The sequence below is a fragment of the Helicoverpa zea genome, chromosome 29, assembly GCF_022581195.2.
Source record: "Helicoverpa zea isolate HzStark_Cry1AcR chromosome 29, ilHelZeax1.1, whole genome shotgun sequence".
In the NCBI taxonomy this organism is placed as follows: Eukaryota; Metazoa; Arthropoda; class Insecta; order Lepidoptera; family Noctuidae; genus Helicoverpa; species Helicoverpa zea.
The window spans coordinates 2,733,133-2,753,166 of record NC_061480.1 but is presented as its reverse complement, the minus strand read 5'-3'; the positions used below and the strand labels follow the sequence as shown (position 1 = coordinate 2,753,166).

Below are 20,034 nucleotides of genomic sequence, written 5' to 3'. Positions count from 1 at the left end.
AGTATTTATGCATATTATACCTAAATGTAAAAGTTACTCTGATCGTCTGCCTGCCTGGCGCGGTGTAACGTAGGCGTATAGCCTAGAGCCTGAGAAAAGATATAGGAAACTTCTTATCCGGGTGCGGGACGTATAGTATATCGGGATAAAATATAGCCTACGTTACTCGGGGATAGTGTAGCTTTCCAACAGCGAATGAATTTTTCAAATCGCTTCAGTAATTTCGGATCTTTTTGGGTACAAACAAACTTTATTTATTACTGCAAATAAGCTATAGGTACTACTCACGATAATAGTCATAGGCCGTTAAATCGTAATTGATGAACAACCATGCACATTTACAATACTAATAAGAAACTGCATTAACTTACCATAAACAGTAAGAATGGTGATGTGGTAATAGCGCCGTAGAACCCCATAAAACTGATGCAGAACACAAATATGGCGATCGCTGTCACTGCTATACCAACTTGTAAGGACAGCATATCTTGTAACAGAGCCTGTCAACAAAAAAAACTTTGTTAATCGTTATTAACAAACTTTTTGCCCGAGTTATGGGATTTGGATGGGTTAACATATACAACATGTAACGTAATTAACGCACACCCTCAAACACGCCAATTAGAATATTATGTTATAATCATAATACATACACTTAATTTTTAATTTAACATGTATATGCATTGTTATTTACTAAATTAGTTATACCAATTCTTGGAGAACTTTTTGGTCATACTACTACGCACGCAAATATCCGCCGCTCGACTCGACACAGCATAACGAAACTACGGAAAAAGCCGACAACACACGAAGTCTTATTACTTTGAGCTACGGTCTATTTGAATTTGTTTTGACTGTACAGGGTTAATATGACAATAATTTCCGTAGTTTTAATTATTTTTGGGATAAAAAATTACCTATATTATATAAAAATGATATAAATGGATTCAGTAAACGATTCTGAATAAACTAATTTCAGGATGTGCGTTAATTAAGTTACATGTTGTATATCATGATATTTTCGTCCATGTTTAGGAAGGTACGATAAATTGGTGATCATTTGAATTTCTTCAGGAATAACGTTACGGATAGTCAAAAGCTAGAAAGTCCGACAACCAGTCTTATAAAGAGTCGCCTGAGTAACTGTGTTGTAGAGGTCAGATAGGCAGTTACTCTATGAGGTATACTGGTACTCAGCATATAGTCTGGAAGTCGACCCCAACATAGTTTAAGCAGATGACAGGAACAGGTAGCGCAATCCGTCCTCCTGCCATTAGCAAAATTTTATTTGTGGTCGGCGTAACATGTTTCCTTCTTCCATACTCTTCTATCAGCCGTCATCTCACAAGTAACATTCTTTCTAACTAGGTATATCGACTTTCACACAATCCATCCGTTCCTTTGGTGGACAAATATCCGTGAAAAACTGACCTACCCAAAGCCCAAAATTCAATTTTAATATAAATGATTTCTTAGCTTTACAAGTAAAAAGGACCAATTTGAAACCGTTTGATAATCAAGACAATTACGTCACATCACGTCATACCGTGACCCGGCCACCGTACCACGTGGTACCACGCCGTGACAAGCACTGGTAAACCATATTATCTACTAGAACTGCTGGATAAAAATAACTTTATTTTTGGAACCACTGTTTTTGACGGAAAATCGTGAAATGGCATCTTTGGTTTCCTGTTACTGTTACTGTTACAGCCTTTGTATCGTCCCACTGCTGGGCTGCGGCCTCCTCTCACACGGAGAAGGATTGAGCATTAATCACCACGCTTGCTCAATGCGGGTTGCTGATTTCAGACTATATAGTCCAGGTTTCCTCAAGATGTTTTCCTTCACCTTTTTATCAGCCATTGGTGTCCAACATATACTTTGGTTTCCTATTTATTCTTTTTTTGCATTAAAAACGTGACAACCTGTGTGTTCTTCTTCTTCACTTACATAAATAAAAATAAACAAACAAATTAAAGTAGAATGAATGGTAATGAAACTTTTATGTGATCGTCATAAAAGTCATCAAGTGCGAGTGGGACTCGCGCATGAAGCGTTATTATAAAACGCCCAAAAATTCACGTCTGTTGTGTGGAAGTATCCTAAATATTTTCTTATTCAAATTTTTTGACATTTTTGGTATCACGGTACATGAGATACAGCCTGGTGACGGACGGACAGCGAAATCTTATTATTAATAGGATTTCGCTTTCCCGTCCCGTTTTCCCCCTTGTACACAGAACCCTTAAGTTTTTTAAGAATTAAAAATAACACCAGAATTTAACAACCAAATAAAAAATCGGTAAAAAAACTTTTAAGTTAAACGGTTTTATCTTATGTGCACTGAAAACTAGAAAATAAAAAAAACTGTTACTTACCTATAAACCTACGTAGGTGGTCCCGGTCATATGAGACTAAAATAAAAACGTGGGGCCCATCACCTAACTAAATAAAATAAATAAATAAATAAAAAAGCCTTATATTTCTTGCTTTTCAAATTACAATTTCAATACAAAAATAGTTGTGCGTTCAAAATAGACTTAAAAAGAGATTTAAAATTAAGTGATATGATTAATTAAATATAAATAGGAAAAAAATATAATAAGAATAATTCATTGGTAGATTAGCATAACAATAATTTGATTGACATAATAATAATTTTACATATTTTTAGCAAGAACCCTCTCCATGAAGGTAAAGGCCTCCTCCAGAGAAGTCCAGTATTCTCTATTTTCCGCCGCTTGTAACCATTGAGTACCTGCTACTTTTATAATATCATCTGCCCAGCGTGCATTTGGTCTTCCTCTCCGTCTCTGTCCTAGTGGACCTGTCCATTGTGTTGTCTCTCTTGTCCAACGATTATCGCTTAGCCGTGCTACGTGTCCAGCCCATCGCCATTTGAGCTTTTGTGAGTGATTGAGAGCGTCAATGGCTTCAGTTTTTTGTCTTATATGGGTATGGCGGATCTTTTGGATTTTTCTTATTTTCAGAATGCTCCTCTCCATACTCCTTTGGCTGGATATAATTTTATTTTTTACTTTCCTGGTAAATTTCCAACTTTGGCAGGCATATGTTAATGAGGGGAGTAGACAGGTGTTCATGACTTTCGTTTTCATTTGTATGGGCATTTTACTTTTGAGTATTTCTTTCAAGCTCCAAAACTTTTTCCATGTGATGTTGACTCTTCTCTGTACTTCGAGTTCGTTATTTTCTTGGTTAAATGAAATTTGCTTTCCCAGGTAGATGTAAGTGTTTACATATGCTAGGGGTGAGTTATCTAAATCTTTCAGCATGGTTTGTCATGACGTTAGTTTTAGTTAGGTTGATTTCTAAGCCCACTTTACGACTTTCTATGTATAAAGCGTTTAACATTCCTTGCAGTTGGTTTGTATTTTCCGAGAGCAGGACTATGTCGTCAGCAAATCTCAAGTAACGTCCATTTATATTTAAACCAGCCTTTTCCCAATTTAGTTTGCCAATGGTGGCCTGTAGTACCGCTATGAAGATCGTTGGCGAGAGTGGGTCTCCCATGCCGTACACCTTTGCTTATTCGTATGGGTGGTCCTGTAGTCTCTAGTTTCACTCTACTAGTACTGTTATCATATATGCTTTTTATGGCTTTTATGTACTCTAACGGTACTTCTTGTGAAAGTAGAGTTTCTCATATTGACGAGTGGAACAGAGAGTCAAATGCTTTTTGGTAGTCGATAAAGGCAATGTAAAGTGGTCTCTTGAACTCTTGGTATTTTTCTATCAGCATTTCTAGCGAGTGTATGTGATCCATTGTTGAAAAACCCCTTCTAAAGCCGGCCTGTTCAATAGGTTGGTATTTTTCTGTACTTTCTTTTATCTTTTTCTCGATCAATGAGGAGAACAGTTTATATAGTGAAGGTAGTAGGCTTATGGGTCTGTAATTACTTATGTTGTTAGGGTCACCTTTTTTGTAAAGCAGTATAATATTGACTCTGACCATTGACGAGGTGTATATTGTGAGCTTTTCAGTATCTGATTAAACAGTAGAGTTAGAGGTTTTGCTAGATACTCACATCCAGTTTTTATCAGTTCATTGGTGATTCCGTCGGGGCCTGGGCTTTTATCCGTTTTTAGTGTTTTAATCCTTTTCATCACTTCCGATTCTTCTATGCTTGCTCTCGTCTCTTCTCCACTTGTGTCTGGTAATTCGTATACATCTTGCTTCGGTGCGCTGTATAGTTTTTTATAGAATTGTGTTGCTATTTTCAGTATTTCTGTTCTATTTTGGGTATTTTTTGTTTTGTCTTTCAGTTCTTCAATCCATAGCTTATGTGATTTCAATTCCTTGTATGCCTTCTTGACACTGTTTGTAGTATTAAGGTGTTTTTCGAAGATTTTTGTGCGGTGTGCCTTGTAGTCTAAGTTAATACGTTTACTAATGAGTTTATAAAGGGCTTTTAGTTCATTTTTCATGGCTCTTGATTTTGGTTTTGTCTTTTGCAATTCTTGTCTTCTGTTGATTAACGCCTTTGTGCGTGCTGATAGTGCTTGGTTATTACCAGAATTTGTACTCGATGAAACTTCGTAAGCTTTTTTTTGGCTGGTGTGTATTGCGTTAATAATATTATCGTAGTTATGTTGAACCGTGTCTTCGTCTCTCCAGGTGATAAGTAGGTTTGTTATGCAGCTATTCATCTTTTGTTTGTAGGCTTGCACTTCTTCTTCGTTGTTTAATTGGGATCTGTAGCATTGGCCAAACTTACATCGACTTTTTGCTTTGGGAATAATATTTAATGTTGCTCTCACAGGTCTGTGATCCGAGGGGTAAGTGATGTTTAGAGTTTGTATATTGCGTATGTTTCTATGTAAAGTTGTCAATATGTAGTCTATTTCGTTCTTTAATTTGCCATTTGGAGATCTCCAAGTCCATCTTTGCTTGCAATTTTTTTTGAAAAAGGTGTTCATGATAGATAGATTGTTCTCGTGTGCAAAATCCATGAGTCTGTCACCTCTACAGTTTCTGTCTCCGTAGCCGTAGTTACCAGTGGCGGCTTCATTGGAATTAGTTTGTCCTATTTTCGCATTGAAGTCCCCCATTACTATGATATTGTTATCTGAGAGTTTTATAGCTTTGTTGACAGTACTGTAAAAAAATTCCAGCTCCTCGTCGCTCGACGCCTCCGTTGGAGCGTAAACTTGAATAATGCTTAATTTCGAGTTATTGATATCCATCCTTATAGTTCGGCCATTCAGAGAATGCGTTCCTGACACGTCGCGATTGAACTGACGACGTAATAACATTCATTGATTATTGATATAATAATGTTGTTTTAATGCTCCTCAATTGTTAAAACGGTAAACAACCAGCAAAAATATTTTTATCGTAACTGCAACGCCATTGCAAAGTTACGTCGTCAGTTCAATCGCGACGTGTCAGGAACGCATTCTCTGAATGGCCGAACTATAATAGTGCTACTCTTTCTGATAGTCCTGTGAAACTTATGATGTTTCGTTTTAAATATTTTTTTACAATAAATCCCACTCCGTATAATCCAGGAGTTTCTCCAATGTAGTAAAAAATAAAATCTTCATGTTCTTCAATCTTGTTTCCAAGTTTTCTAATTTCTGAGAGGCCAGTAATATCAGAGTTTATACTTTTTAAACACTCTGTTAATTCCAATAGGCGTGAATATGTCGAAAGAGTTCTAACATTGTATGTTGTTATGTATAAGGTATTCTGAAGACTGTTTGTTTTTATTTCCTCTGGAGGGTTTTGGTCGTGAACTTCCACGGTGACCGGCCGGCTTGGAAGATGTTTTTTGTTTTTTATTTGTGTAATTGTCGTGTTTTCCATGTGAGAGGGGGGCGGTAGTTGCTATTGATTAAGGTTTTTATCTAATTGCTCGCTTGGAGAGTTTCCAGGGTTTTTGTTGGTTAAAAAACTAAGTATTCCTGGTTTAAGAACACCTTCTGATATACTTGACGATCTCTGTACTCCTTTTTTTGTCTGAGTTCTGTTCTTTTTGTTTACTTGTACTTGTGTAACTTGTATTGTTCCTGTAGGATCGTCGTCGCCCGGTGATGTTGGTAGGGTTCTTTTTTTATTGCCTGACATATCTGCGTTATTGCGGCGTATTATTAATTTATCATACCTGATGATGGCATAATTTCCTTTCTCTCTTTCTATTTTCAATTGTTCTAATAATTCCTTTCTTTTTTCTCGGATATGTTGTGGAAAGTCTTCATTTATATTATAACCAGTATTTTTTAGTATTTTTCTTTGTTTAAAAATTCTTATTTTTATGCCCAGTGTAGTGAATGTTACCGTAATGGGTCGGGGCTTTTCTCCTTTCTTCCCTATTCTCCTAATTTCTTGTATATCACTTCTCCCTAGCTCGATAGAAAAATAGCGTCTTATGAAATTTATGACGTTTTCTTCTGAGTTTTCATAAGATGTTTCAGTCATTACCTAACTATTGCTGTAATACTTTCTTCTAGAGGTATAATAGGTGTGGATTGCATCGACTTACTATAATCGTAACTGGAGATTTTGACAATCAATAATCAGCCGTAGTGGATTCACCAGCGAACGCCGAGCTCATGATCTACCAAAGTATAAAGATATGCTTTGCCATAGGTAGGATTTCAGAGGGGCCCCACGTTTTTATTTTAGTCTAATATGACCGGAACCACCTACGTAGGTTTATAAACTCTTTTGCAAAAAAAGCGGGCACCTATGCGAAATCTTGGTTTTAAGGACTTCACGTGTATTTCAAAGGGTTTTAATAACTGTAGTATGTTACTAGCACCAAAAGGGTTAGCCAAGCATGCGTGAGAGTGTATTCTAAATTTAAATTTTGTCGAATTGCTAAGAAACTGGTTAAACCTTGTTTTGGACTAATTGCTGGTAGAAAGTTCGTGGGCGTTTTGAAAAGTTTTTGACGTGATTTTCAGAAAACTGATAATGCAGATTTAATGAGTGATTACTATGCGTTTAGCGTTACACATTTATCACAAAATTTGGTATTTTTTAAATGTCAAAGTCTGATAGGAGACGAGTTGTGAACGGCACTGCTAACTTTAAAATGGTTTTGTCGCAGCCCAAGGCACTAATACTCGTATAAATTGTGTTTATTTATGAGAAAGGGATATTTTAAACCGTAAGGGTACAATATCTAAACAATAGAACGCTTTCCACAAAAATACCGAAACTCTATACATTGCCATCGATCATCAGCATAAGACCATTTAGAACAGGTGAAAATTTTATCCAATACGCACAGTTTTTCAAAAATGTTTTGATGTAACAGAAGGGTACTTTAATCATTAATTAAAACTGCATTATCAGTTTTCTGAAAATCACGTCCCCTTAACCGTAACCCATTTGATGCTAGTAACATACTACAGCTATTAAAACCCTTTGAAATACACTTAAAGTCCTTAAAACCAAGATTTCGCATAGGTGCCCGCTTTTTTTGCAATTGCAATTGCAAATTGAGGGGGTTGTGGAAAAAAAATATGTAATCCGCCATTTTGTACCGGCGGCCATCTTGGATTTACAATGTTATTGATATTACTATATTGTATTGTCATCGGAATTAAAGGTGTGTACCAAATTTCAGATCAATCTGACAACAGAAAGGTACTTAAATTTGAATTACTGACCCAAGAATAAATAATAAATAATAATAAAAAAAACAAACAGGGTGAGCTAAATAAAACCGTTTAAAAACCTTCTAAATTTCCACGCCACCCTGAACATGCATGCTCCTCACTCCCCCCCAATCTGTCATTCATGAACACATTTGTCCTACAAAACTTTAGCTAGTCACTACCGACCTACTTCGGCAGCTATTGTACAATAATTACCACATGACCTGAATATAGCGATTCTGATCGTGTCGTGTGTATTATCTGTTATAAACTATAAATGGCATAATACTTATGTGGTTAACAATTTTTAAACCGACTTCGAAAATGGTAGGTACACTCTTTGAACGGACTTACAAAGAAGGAGGTTCTATTTGATTAGTATTAATTGATAGGGGATGTCTGCAGTCTTTATGTGCCTTTTTCCCAAATATGTTGGGATCGGCTTCTAGTGGAATGCAGCTGAGTACAAGTGTTTTACAAGGAGCGACTGCCTATCTGACCTCGTCAACCCAATTACCCGGGCAACCTGATAGCCCAATACCCGTAACAACTGCCCAAGATGTTCAAATGAAAGCCAGGACCTACGGTTTATATACAGGAAATACGGGAGAACTCGTCATGACAAGATGGTCACCCATCCACAGACCAATTGCACCAAGCGTTTATAATCGATCGATCCGCGCGGCTTTAACTTAGCTTTTCTTCATGATCATCCTCCTGCCCTTATCCCAATTTTACTTGGGGTCGGCGCAGCATATTTTCTCCTTCCATACTCTTCTATCTGCCGTCACACAAGTAACATTCTTTCTTACCATATCTACTTTCACACAATCCATCCATCGTTTCTTTGGTGGTCCTCTACCACAATATCCGTCCACGTTCATACTCAGCTTTTTTTTTCGGTTAAAAAAAGCGAATATCGCTATAAATTTTGCACAAAACAAAACCATAAAGCTAGAATATAAATAGCGTGTCCAATGACAATGGTATCGTGATAGGACAAGCAAAATGTATGAATAATATATAGTTCGGCGCCAACTATCTAGGGCACGCCATACAATATTAAAATGACAGACCACACGGTATCATTTCACATGTTTGTGAACTTAATCTTTGGTTAAATTGTTAACCAGGAATTATTGTGACTGTTTCAAACTCAAAGACAGTTTTTTTTTAGTAGCTCTTAAGAAACATTAATCAAATTAGTTGCGCGGTTTTGAATCATCGTTTGCTTAGCCTTTTCCCTACTACGTTGGGGTTGATTTCCAGTCTAACCGGGTGCAGCTGAGTACCTACGATTGAATAATAAAGTTTTATATGGAGCGACTACCCATCTGAACTCCTCAACCTAGTTGCCCGGGCAACCCAATACCCCTTTGTGAGAAGACTGGTTATCAGACTTTCCAGCTACCCGTAACGACTGCCAAAGATGTTCAAATGACAGCCGGGACCCATAGTTTAACGTGCCTTCATTTCGTCATGACTAGATGGTTTCCCATCCACGGACCAGCCGAGCTAATCGTAGCTTAACCTGTGATCATAATATGATGAATTCTAGTTCCCATAGTTTCCTCATTCCTAGTCCATTAGCATCCCATCACAATAGCCCAAGTAGTTTTCATACATAGTTAGCAATAGTTTAGCACAGAACCGGGGATTGTCCTTGGGTACATTTCTATAGTGTACTACATAGGGATAATCGTCGGTTATGTGTCATCATTTCATTAAAGTTGTCTCCGGGGCTATATAGTCCAGTGCTGTCCAGGCTGGAAGAGATATAATGAATACGTCTTACCTTCATAGTGGCATTGCCGGTGAAGTCTATAACAGTTGATAAGGACCCAGGAGACGAGATTATCCATAGACCCAATGTCATTATTAGTATGCAGGTGACCTGTAACAACATGATAAAATTCGTGATGTTTTAATAATAGTCGATATCGGTCACGGTGGCTGTTCTCATTATAAAAGAAGATCAGTCAGCTGCGCAGGACATATTATAGTGCACGAGCATTTGCTTGGACACAGGTGCACTCATTATTCTTTCACTCTCATAGCGCGATGAGACGACAATCCGACACCACAGAGAGATCACAAGCACGACCGACATTAACGTGCTCTCCGACGCATGGGTGTATCAATCACCAACTTCCAAGTTCCGGGCTGCTTTGTGAAAGTTTCTAAAACTTAACTACAATTCGTTTTCGACCCGACCTAAGAATGGAACCCGAGACCTCTTGCACAGAAGTGATTAGTCTATCAAACCATTATTAAAACGACGTGTAAAACCTAAAGTTAGTAATTTGGGAATCCAGTTAAGCTAAGGTAAAGAGTTTAGGTTATTTAGCCAAGGTTTGAATCAAGGCTAGACATTGGTAATGGCATTCAGGGCTGAAGGAATATATTAACATAACATTGGGGCCTTGATGGATTGATAACATCGGAAGGAATCGAGGAATTTTGTAAATCTTTTGTAAATCATTCATATCATACAGGAATGAATTTTAAGCAGTGCACAAAAAAAAAACTGGTAGTCCAAAATCATTAACAGAACATATCTGCATCAGCAGTAAAAATAAATTGTTTTTAAGGAATTATTATTCTCGAAAAATTATGTAAATTATGGTTGTATATCCAATCTCAGGAACTAAATTGAAAAAAACTTTCTTGAAGAAGCTTGTCATTCTGTAGCTTGTGTTTGCTTATGTTTTTTTTTTTTAACGACGTCAAAAATTATCAAATGACCCCTCCCGCTGTGGGTTAGCAGCGGTGAGGGAGTGCCAGACTCTTACTGACTAAAAACCGTCGTGTTCCGTCGTAGGCCTTTTATGTACCAGGGCCGCGGTATCTCTTTCGAACAACCCGCAGCCCCGGCAGGTGTTTGCTTAATTGAAATACAATTTTGAATTGTAATTCCTGATTTATTCCTATCAGTACTCCAATTAGGCACTTAACTAAAGGTAAACAATCTTGATATGACTCCTTATTAAAAACTCCGTTTGAAAATAAAACGAGGGTGAGGTAAAATCAAAATACCTAAGTGTTTATGTAATTTGGAAGTATGGAAATGGAACTTACCATAACAATAAAGTTGACTACCCACAATATCCAGGCAGCTATCTTAGAAGCTTTACTCGTTCTCTTGTTACTCATTTTATGGCTTAAATTCACTGAAAAATAAACATTAAAAAAATGTAGTAGGCACTAATACAATAAAGCTGACGAGGAGTTTGTTTTAAAAGATAGAGCAGCTATTTAAAAGATATCTATATACAATTTATCCGTGGTTTCCCCGGATAAAATATAGCCTATGTTCACCGGGGACAGTCTAGCTTTCCAACAGTGAAACAATTTTTCAAATCGGTTCCGAACTTTCGAAACTTTTAAGATACAAACAAAAAAATATTTCCTCTTTATAATATTAGTGTAGATTACCCAAAATTGCTTCAGTAATTTCCAAAATACGAACAAATTGAACACTGAAATGAATGGTAAATATCCTAGCTGTGTCAAGTTTAACCCAGTTACTCAGCTATTGTAATGTCATTTAGATACATACACAAATACCATTAAGAAATGTAGGACGCTATGAGACATTGTTTACTACAAAATAGTTTTGTAAACTTGGAATAATATTGAACCAACAGAAGCCGCTATGAGAATTAATCTCTGTGCGAAAAAGTTGGCCAAATCACAGATTTGTGCTACTAGATAATTTCACGAATAACTATGACATACGCAATAGATTTTACTCATTATCTCCCGAGCCTTTTCCCAACTATGTTGGGGTCGGCTTCCAGTATAACCGGATGCAGCTGAGTACCAGTGTGCCACAAGGTGCGACTGCCTATCTGACCTCCTCAACCAAGTTACCCGGGCAACCCAAAACCGGGAAAGATAGATATTTCTGTGTAAACCCCAAGCCGTTAAATCGTAGGTAAGGTAAATCCGCCACTTTCCATATTATAGGTAGGTATATATGTAGGTAGGTATTAAGTTCAGTTTTTTTTGAGAAATGATATAAATAGGTAAACAGACAAAGTAATAATAATTACATTGGTAGTGAAATTACCTCCGTGTTGCATAATTCCAGCGTAATTGTTTGAAAGTGAGTTGAGTGACCGCCGTACTAGGAATTTACAATTGAATTAAATATAAGCCAGGCTTCAGTTCCCGAGGGGGACTTAAAATTACAGACATGATTGCCCGCTAGCTGTTTCTCGTGGCTAAGTAGGTAAAAGCCGCATGGGTTGTCTTTACCTACTTCTACACTAATATTATAAAGAGGAAGAATTTTTACTTTTGTTTGTAATGGATAAACTCAAAAACTACTTGACCGATTTTGAAACTTCTTTCACCATTGGATAGCGACAATATCTGCGAGTAACATATGTAGGTACAGTTAAAGGTAAACCTCGCGAAAACGGCTAGTCGGATTTTTGTCTCAAAATATTATTAGGGTAGGGTGGTAGCCAATGAACCGCGTGTACAGTATGAACCATAGTACCTACCGGCCATACCTAACGTTGCTAGCTCGCGCAAAAATTATGTCGAGACTCCCTTGCCACGTCATGAAGTTTGGTCTATTCGCCGTGGATCTGTCGCGATATACTCACCCGTGAGCCGCGTCTTAGTCTTCTACTCAAGCAAAAACGACAAAAAAAGGTGAGTTTCTTTTTGTTGTTACTTTAATAATCTAACTCTTACTTAAATATGTGTGAATTGTATGTGTAATGTAGATCATTAGGCTTGTCTGAGACTATTTTTTGGAATTAATTCTCAACGGTTTTTGTATAAAACATGACCTAACATTTCCTAAGAGGGGGTGGGTACGCTGTGAGCCATTTATCCTGGGTAAGCAATGAACCACGGTTCATTGTGTATTGTGTACCACATTTTAGTGATTTGTATGATATATGAACAGGTGGGAAGTATTATTAGACAGTTAACCTCTAAGTGTTAATGTGAGTACCTATCATTAATTACCATTATTCGTCTATTTCAGCATGGAGGAAAGCACGTAAAAAGGGTATCACACCGCGAAAGCTACACAAAGAGGTATAGAAAAAACACTTGTCAGGATAAACCATTCGAAAAGCAGCAAAAACTGCAACCTTCTCTATCCAATATTGCGACAGACGAAGTGCTTGTGCGAAGATATGTCACAAACAAAGTACAGGAACAATCCGTCTTGTAGACAAGAGCCCCTTTATGATGCAAGTAAATTTTTTACTGCCCAACATGAAGACAGCATAAAGAAATGTTGATTGTTACAATTTGTTATTTGGACAATAAAAATACATAAGTCTGAATGTGATAAAAACACGTCGACTTTATAATGCTAAGAGCATTTTAATTCATATAAATATACAAGTACAAAATGTTTTTTCTTTTTTCCCGGAAAGAGTTTGTGCGTAACTTTTAAGATGTTCATAATTATTGTTAAAAATTAAGTTTTAAGGCTGATTTGTTGGTTCTTATATGTATGTATAACCCGAAACTTAATAATTATAAAAAGTTATAAATAGTGTATTTATTTTTCTTTAAAACAAATAATAATGTTTTTTTTTATATTACCGTGATTCATTGTGTACCGCATGGTTCATTTAATACCACCCCCCCGGTTCTTTGTGTACCCCTAGGAGTACGCTATGAACCATTTCTCATGTTTTAAAAAAACATGTATAAATCAGGCAACAGCAAATGTTTTCCACTTATTTCATCACAATTTGGCAGCTTATTAAATAACCTATCATTTGAGACAAAAATATTTTCATAGACTGTAAAAACGAGCGCGCTAGAGATCTCCAAACTTTTGGTGGTTCAATGGCTACCACCCTACCCTATTATCAAAATATTATATAGCTGATATTATTAATAAGATCCTCTGTTTAGATTTTTCTAATAGGTCCAGTATTAACCGAGATTGCCATATTCAAGGAAACGAAGTTTTTATTTTACATTTATTTCTTACTTCAAAAATATTGGCAATAAAATTATTTAAGTTCTTGCTTACTTTTAATTAGGTATTACGACAACTAAATATTGAAACACGGTAAAATAAAAAAAAAGTACGTACCCAATCATTCAATTTCAAAAACATAAACTATAACAAAACACCACTTCATATAAAAACAAATATTTACGTAAAATATTTCGCGCACACCACGCGCGCTCACCCCTTCACGGCCAAACTCGTACTGAATAAACATGAAAGAAAAAATGAAAATATAGTCGTGAAAACGGTAGTAAGTGCTGTGAAAGGGGTGGTAATTGTAAAGAGCAATTTAAGGGGTTTGTTGTAGTTTTATTAACGCTTAATTATTGTCGATTCGTTATAATTCTTGATGTAACAATTCTTACTTATGTTTTATATTTTATTCTTTAACCATATTAAAATCCGAAAGTTTAGACGGGTTGTTCTATTTTGCGCTACAACTGGAATTTTATAATATTTATAATTTCAGTTCATCATCCTCCGAGCCTTTTCCCAATCATGTTGGGGTCGGCTTCCAGTCTAACCGGATTCAGCTGAGTACCAGTGCTTTACAAGAAGCGACTGCCTATCTGACCTCCTCAACCCAGTTACCCGGGCAACCCGATATCCCTTGGTTAGACTGGTGTCAGACTACCCGTAACGACTGCCAAGGATGTTCAATGACAGCCGGGACCCACAGTTTAACGTGCCATCCGAAACACAGTCAATGGTGTCTAAGATATACTTAGAAAGTACATACAAACTTAGAAAAGTTGCATTGGTACTTGCCTGACCTGGGATCGAACTCGCGCCCTCATACTTGAGAGGTTGGTCCTTTACCCACTAGGCCACCATGACTTTTTGTTTATAATTTCAGTAGTATGAAAATAATATAAAGGCTAGGTACTTTTTATACATATTCGAGAAGTAGTTCCCTCATAACTCGGATGGAACCGCTCGTAAAAGTTAGTTTATAACTAATACCATAAAGCTGAAGAGTTTGTTTGTTTGAACTCATTAATCTCGGAATGTACAAAACCGACGTGAAAAGTTATTTCAGCGTTTGATAGGCAACTTATCACATAAAACTATAGGCAATTTCTCTTCTGCTTATTTATTTACTTAATACCTTATGCACATTTTGTACAATGGCGGACTTAGCGCCTTCTTAGGCGTTTTCTCCCAGTCCACCTTTGGGTGGTGGAGAAATAGCATAGTGTGTGCGTTGGGTGGTGGGCATGGTAGGTAATTCCTTCGGGACGCGGCTGGAACCGCAATAAACAGTCTTGATTAACTAGGTACAAAAATTCGATGTATGTAGACTCTTTCACACAAAAGCGACTATACGAATTTTACTTAATGTAAATTAGCTTACCTGCATATAAATCAGAATTTGAATTTTGATCCAGGTGTGGGAAGTAATTTCTTTGGAAAGCGGCCGAAACCGCAGTAAACGATACAGGGAAGGTATTAAAATTACAAAATAAAACAAAAAACTCGCTATTCAAAATGACTTTATTTGCAGTAGTGTGGTACCAGGCCGCGGTCCAGCTCAAACCCGTCACAGTGCTCAAGCCATCCATCGATTACCATCCTTAACCTCCCAAGCAAGCAAAGTACAACACACAAAAATATTACCAAATTCGTACATTATTTAAAAACTGGTAACACAGAAGCCGCCATTAAAAACTAATGTAGGGGTGCGTCTACACGGTGCAAGTAGCTTGCGCATGTTGAGGCACTTGCGCAGGTTACATACATTTTAAAAACGTGCGGGTCCAGCGACTCGCGCATGTACCAAAGCGAAATACCAACCCGCGTGCTCTTGTCACTTGCGCATGTTAACTTGCTCCAGCTACGTGCACCGTGTAGACGCACCCTAATGTTGGTAGCACTGTTTTAAAATATAATGCACAGGTTTAAATTCGGAGGATGTTTTTATTGTATTTATTGCGTTTTATTCGTTAATATTTTGTAAACTATTTTATTTTTAAAATTGTATAAAGTATTGGACTTTTTTGTCGGTTTGGTTAGCATCATTGGTTTATATGAATCGAAACAAAAATATTCTTACTCAAAGGAAGAATATCTACATACATACTGATGTTGTTTTTATAATTATGTATATTCATAAAAAATCCATTTATCATGATTTTGTCTATGTAAACAAACCATATTTACTCTTTCACAACACAATTTCGTAACTGCAAGTGTTTTATTATTTTCTCATTATATCCCTTTGATACTAACCACACATAGAATACGGAATTAATAGTGCATCTATTAAATATAACAAAAGTGTGTTTTTATGTATTGGAATGTACAACAACATTGACTCGAAATATTATAGCCATTTTTAGTTTTATTTTTACACCTCTTGGTTACTTCAAAAAGAATTTTGTAGACATTTCAAAACGTCAATGACTATATGAATTCGACTTACCTCGACATACTCAAACGTTACTCAATTTCAAGTCGTGGTGATCTAGTGGGTAAAGAACCAACCTCTCAAGTATGAATGCAACTTTTCTAAGTTTGTATGTACTTTCTAAGTATATCTTGGACACCAACGACTGTGTTTCGGAGAGCGCGTTTAACTGGGGCCCGATTCTCCTACTTCTACTTAAGCGACATACGATTCACATTCCACTGAGATCCAATCACGACTCAATTACCATTGAAGCGTATGTGGCATTCCGCTATTTTTTTCGCTACTTATTTCTTTTCTGTCATTTAATAATGAATCATTTTGTCTGCAAGTGATTTACGATTGCAATATGATTGTAGAGCAAACAATCGTATAGACCAAAATAACTAAAATGGCAGACCAATCGCAAACCAATCGAATGTCGTTGGAATACGATTGGTCTTATATTAGTAGCAGAATGCCTGATATGGTTAAAACTGCTGTTGCGATCCAATTTTGACATTATTAACTTAGGAGAATCGGGCCCCAGTAAGTCCCGGCTATCATTTAACATCCATGGTTTAAATTGACTCAAGTGCTATAGATATCCCCAGCGGCCATAAGGCCTGCCGGGGCTGTGGGTTGTTCGAAAGAGATACCGCGGCCCTGGTACATAAAAGGCCTATGACGGAACACGACGGTTTTTAGTCAGTAAGAGTCTGACACTCCCTCACCGCTGCTAACCCACAGCGGGAGGGGTCATTTGATGATTTTTGACGTCGTTAAAAAAGCAAAAAAAAGTGCTATAGATATACAATCATATTTGAGCAGTCCTTAAAATTGAGTCGCGTTTCAGTATTTGTTATTGCAAGCTTGACGAACAATACCAACTTTTACAAGTGAAAAAACAAAGTCAATTAAAACCTATATTACAATACATAAAATACACGTTAATATAAATTCTTATTGGTGTTCAACACTCCAGCGCAGAGGTAGTTAGATATTGCACACAGCTTTCCTCTATTGTCTATAGTTACTAACTTAGACATTTTTATCTCAGGACAGAACAACATAATATATTTGTGACTGGTATACACTTTAAATTACAGTTCTATTTTTACTGTTTCTGAGTAAAAATCTAATTTGAAATACTATTTTTTTCCTGTTATTCTGGGAGAATTTCTTAAAATGGCAACACCAGCAGCGCTGTCATAAACAGATAAGGGCTCAGCCTAAGAACATTTTGACTCTGAGGGCTTTTCAAGGATATATGTCACGATAAGAATCAATTTAAATATTATTTACTTTATTGTACTGTAACAGGACAAAAAACCGCTCAATTTCAAGGTGGCAAATATTTTAGTGTCACTGGAAAAATACACACAAATGCAGGATCCAATCTCATATGAGAAACTTATTACGTCTTGTCCTGAGATCAAATGGTCTTAGCGTTCTAATATATTCAAAACTCCGAACTTTTAGCGCTAAATGCGGGTTTCAAAGAAAATAGGCTAGCGACTGGTCCCCGAAGTAAAGCATATAATTTCTAAATATTTAAAAAATCTTGTTTTTGATTTTAAAGAAAACAAAAGTGATACTAACTGCAAACTTCTTTAAACTATCCATCCATTTAGCGATTGGATATTGAAAGACACAATTTATATGAAGTTTATATCAAATCTGTAATCGGAGATCAACGGATAGTCTTTAGCAATCCACCATCAACAAATACTTCATAATCATTTTCAAACATTAAAGCTACTAGTACTTTTCAATGATACTCAAAGCCGTCCAAATTTCGACACTTGCAAGCAATTTCGAACCTTAGAGAACCCGCACAGTGCAACTTTTAGTCCGCCGATAGTTGGGCTTGTAAATCAGTACGAAGATAAATTGTAGTACGCACATTACAAAGATCAGGTGTTTAGCCGGTATCAGACCGACTGAAAACTGACTATAACCAATGTATTATAAAAAATGATGTTTGCCAACTATCGGTCGACTGTTTAGTCTGCATTATGGGGTCTAGCACTTTATCTCAGGGTACCAGTTGGAGGCTCACGATACTAATGACATCCATTATCCAACATCGATACAATTGTGCCCACTACAGCGAAACAGGTACCTGGAATGGCAGACAGTTTTCTGTAGGTATTTGCGGTAATCATCTGCTTAGCCTTTTCCTAAGTATGTTGGGGTCAGCTTCCAGTGGACAAGGACCGACTTCTATCTGGCCTCTTCAACCCAGATACCCGGACAACCTTAATAAGACTGGTTGTCCCGTATCGACTGCCAAAAATGTTCGAATGACAGGCGGGACCTACAGTTTACCGTGCTTTCCGAAATACATAGACGGTGTGCTAATTTATGTTGCCAATGTAAAGTGTATCTAAAGGCCTGTACTTAAATACCATATTTGCATATTCCAGTAGGTAAGATTGGAGATTGGAAAAACACTGGTACTCCTCGTAAAACACTGGTACTCAGCTGCATCCGGTTAGAATGGAAGCCGACCCCGACATAGTTTGGAAAAGGCTAGGTAGATGATGAATCTGAATACGAGAAGTTTTAGATTACCTCAAATACCTATACAAAATTGTTTACCAGCTTCCAGGCTTAGGGATAGAAGTGTTTTTCATACAAACAGTTCACATACACATATATATTATGGCACGTTTGGCTAGGGAACTTGGATTCTACAACAATTGGTAAATTCGAAAGTTTAGCCTAACTTTTAGAACAAACGCCTAATCCCAAAAAAAACCTTATTCCGCACTTTTAAGATTTTTTAAAATCTAGGTTCAAATATTTAGGCATTTTTTTTAGTAAAAAATATAAATAGTAGTGTATTATGGACTCGTATGTTTTAATATTTTAGTTTGCTTGTTTTTTTCAAATTGTTTCTTTGTACTTCGCAAATACACATTTGGATGACAAATCTAATTCGAAATACCTAAAGAAACTATGAAAGGATTGTGTGAAAATCAATTTGGCTAGAAAGAATGTTACTTGTGAGATGACGGCAGATAGAAGAGTATGGAAGGAGAAAACATGCTGCGCCGACCACGAATAATATTGGGAAAAGGGCAGGAGGATGATGATCATTAATTTGAATTTTTTTTGAGGCTGAGATGAAAGAAAAAAAAAGATGATGATGATGATGATTGGTGTTTTATCAAGAAAATGGAACAGATAGGTTTGACAAGTGTATAACTGGAATCAGGTATTTAATTCCAAATGGTATTTGCAAGGTAAATCTGTCAATTTCAGTTTCTCTAGTCTCGTGTGGGCACAATATCTTTCACACTACCGACCTAATCATAAACTCGCTTTACGATATACTATAGTTAATTTGTCGTATAGAAAAGTTATTGCAAATGGCGTCGAGCGCCTAACGCGTGCCTACTCACAAACGTTTTTATTTTTATATAATTTTTACGATTTTTAATACAGCGTGGTTTACTAAAAACGTTGAAAAAATATTAAATTTAATATAGGAATTTTGTAGCTAAAACTATAATACGATATTCAGCCGACTGGAATGAGCAGCTATACTTTTTAGGGATAATTTTAAATTCAAGTCGGGCAACCCTAAAAGTTTTAACGTGATAAGTAAACCACACGTTTCTACACACAATCGGACACTTACAATAATAATTAATCATGCAAAAATACTCTTATTATATTCACTATGTATGTATATAATATATTGTACATACATTGCTATATACACGCGCTACGCTAAATTTTGGACTGGTGTACACAGAAGCAATTGCAAGTACGCTAAATAGTAGTTTTTACACGCATTTAGCTGGTAACACTAAATTTTTGGCAAGGTTTTTTTTTAAATTATTGCATTTAGGAAAAAATATCGTATTTTTTTACAATAACTTTATACAATCTTTTATAAAAAGCGTAACGAAACAATATAGAATAGGTACACTTTATTTTTTATCTACATAGTTTCCGAACAGGACGTCAAAATTGACACTTACGTATGAATATAAACGACGTTTAACGG

At 36.5% G+C, this 20,034-nt stretch overlaps 1 protein-coding gene and 1 long non-coding RNA gene across 2 annotated transcripts; one reads left to right on the top strand and one right to left on the bottom strand.

Annotated features, from left to right (window-relative positions):
- Nucleotides 1–20: 20 nt before the first annotated feature.
- LOC124643907 lies at nucleotides 21–11,037 on the bottom strand. The gene is made up of 4 exons (XM_047183032.1): nucleotides 10,708–11,037; nucleotides 9,425–9,523; nucleotides 372–500; nucleotides 21–89 (listed from the first exon to the last, which is right to left on the bottom strand). The coding sequence occupies exons 1-4, from the start codon at nucleotides 10,780–10,782 to the stop codon at nucleotides 21–23; spliced, it is 372 nt and encodes a 123-aa protein (XP_047038988.1). The 5' UTR covers nucleotides 10,783–11,037.
- Nucleotides 11,038–12,226: 1,189 nt separating this feature from the next.
- LOC124644156 lies at nucleotides 12,227–13,157 on the top strand. The gene is made up of 2 exons (XR_006986015.1): nucleotides 12,227–12,294; nucleotides 12,635–13,157. It is a non-coding gene; the product is annotated as an uncharacterized LOC124644156 (long non-coding RNA).
- The last annotated feature ends 6,877 nt before the right edge of the window (nucleotides 13,158–20,034 follow it).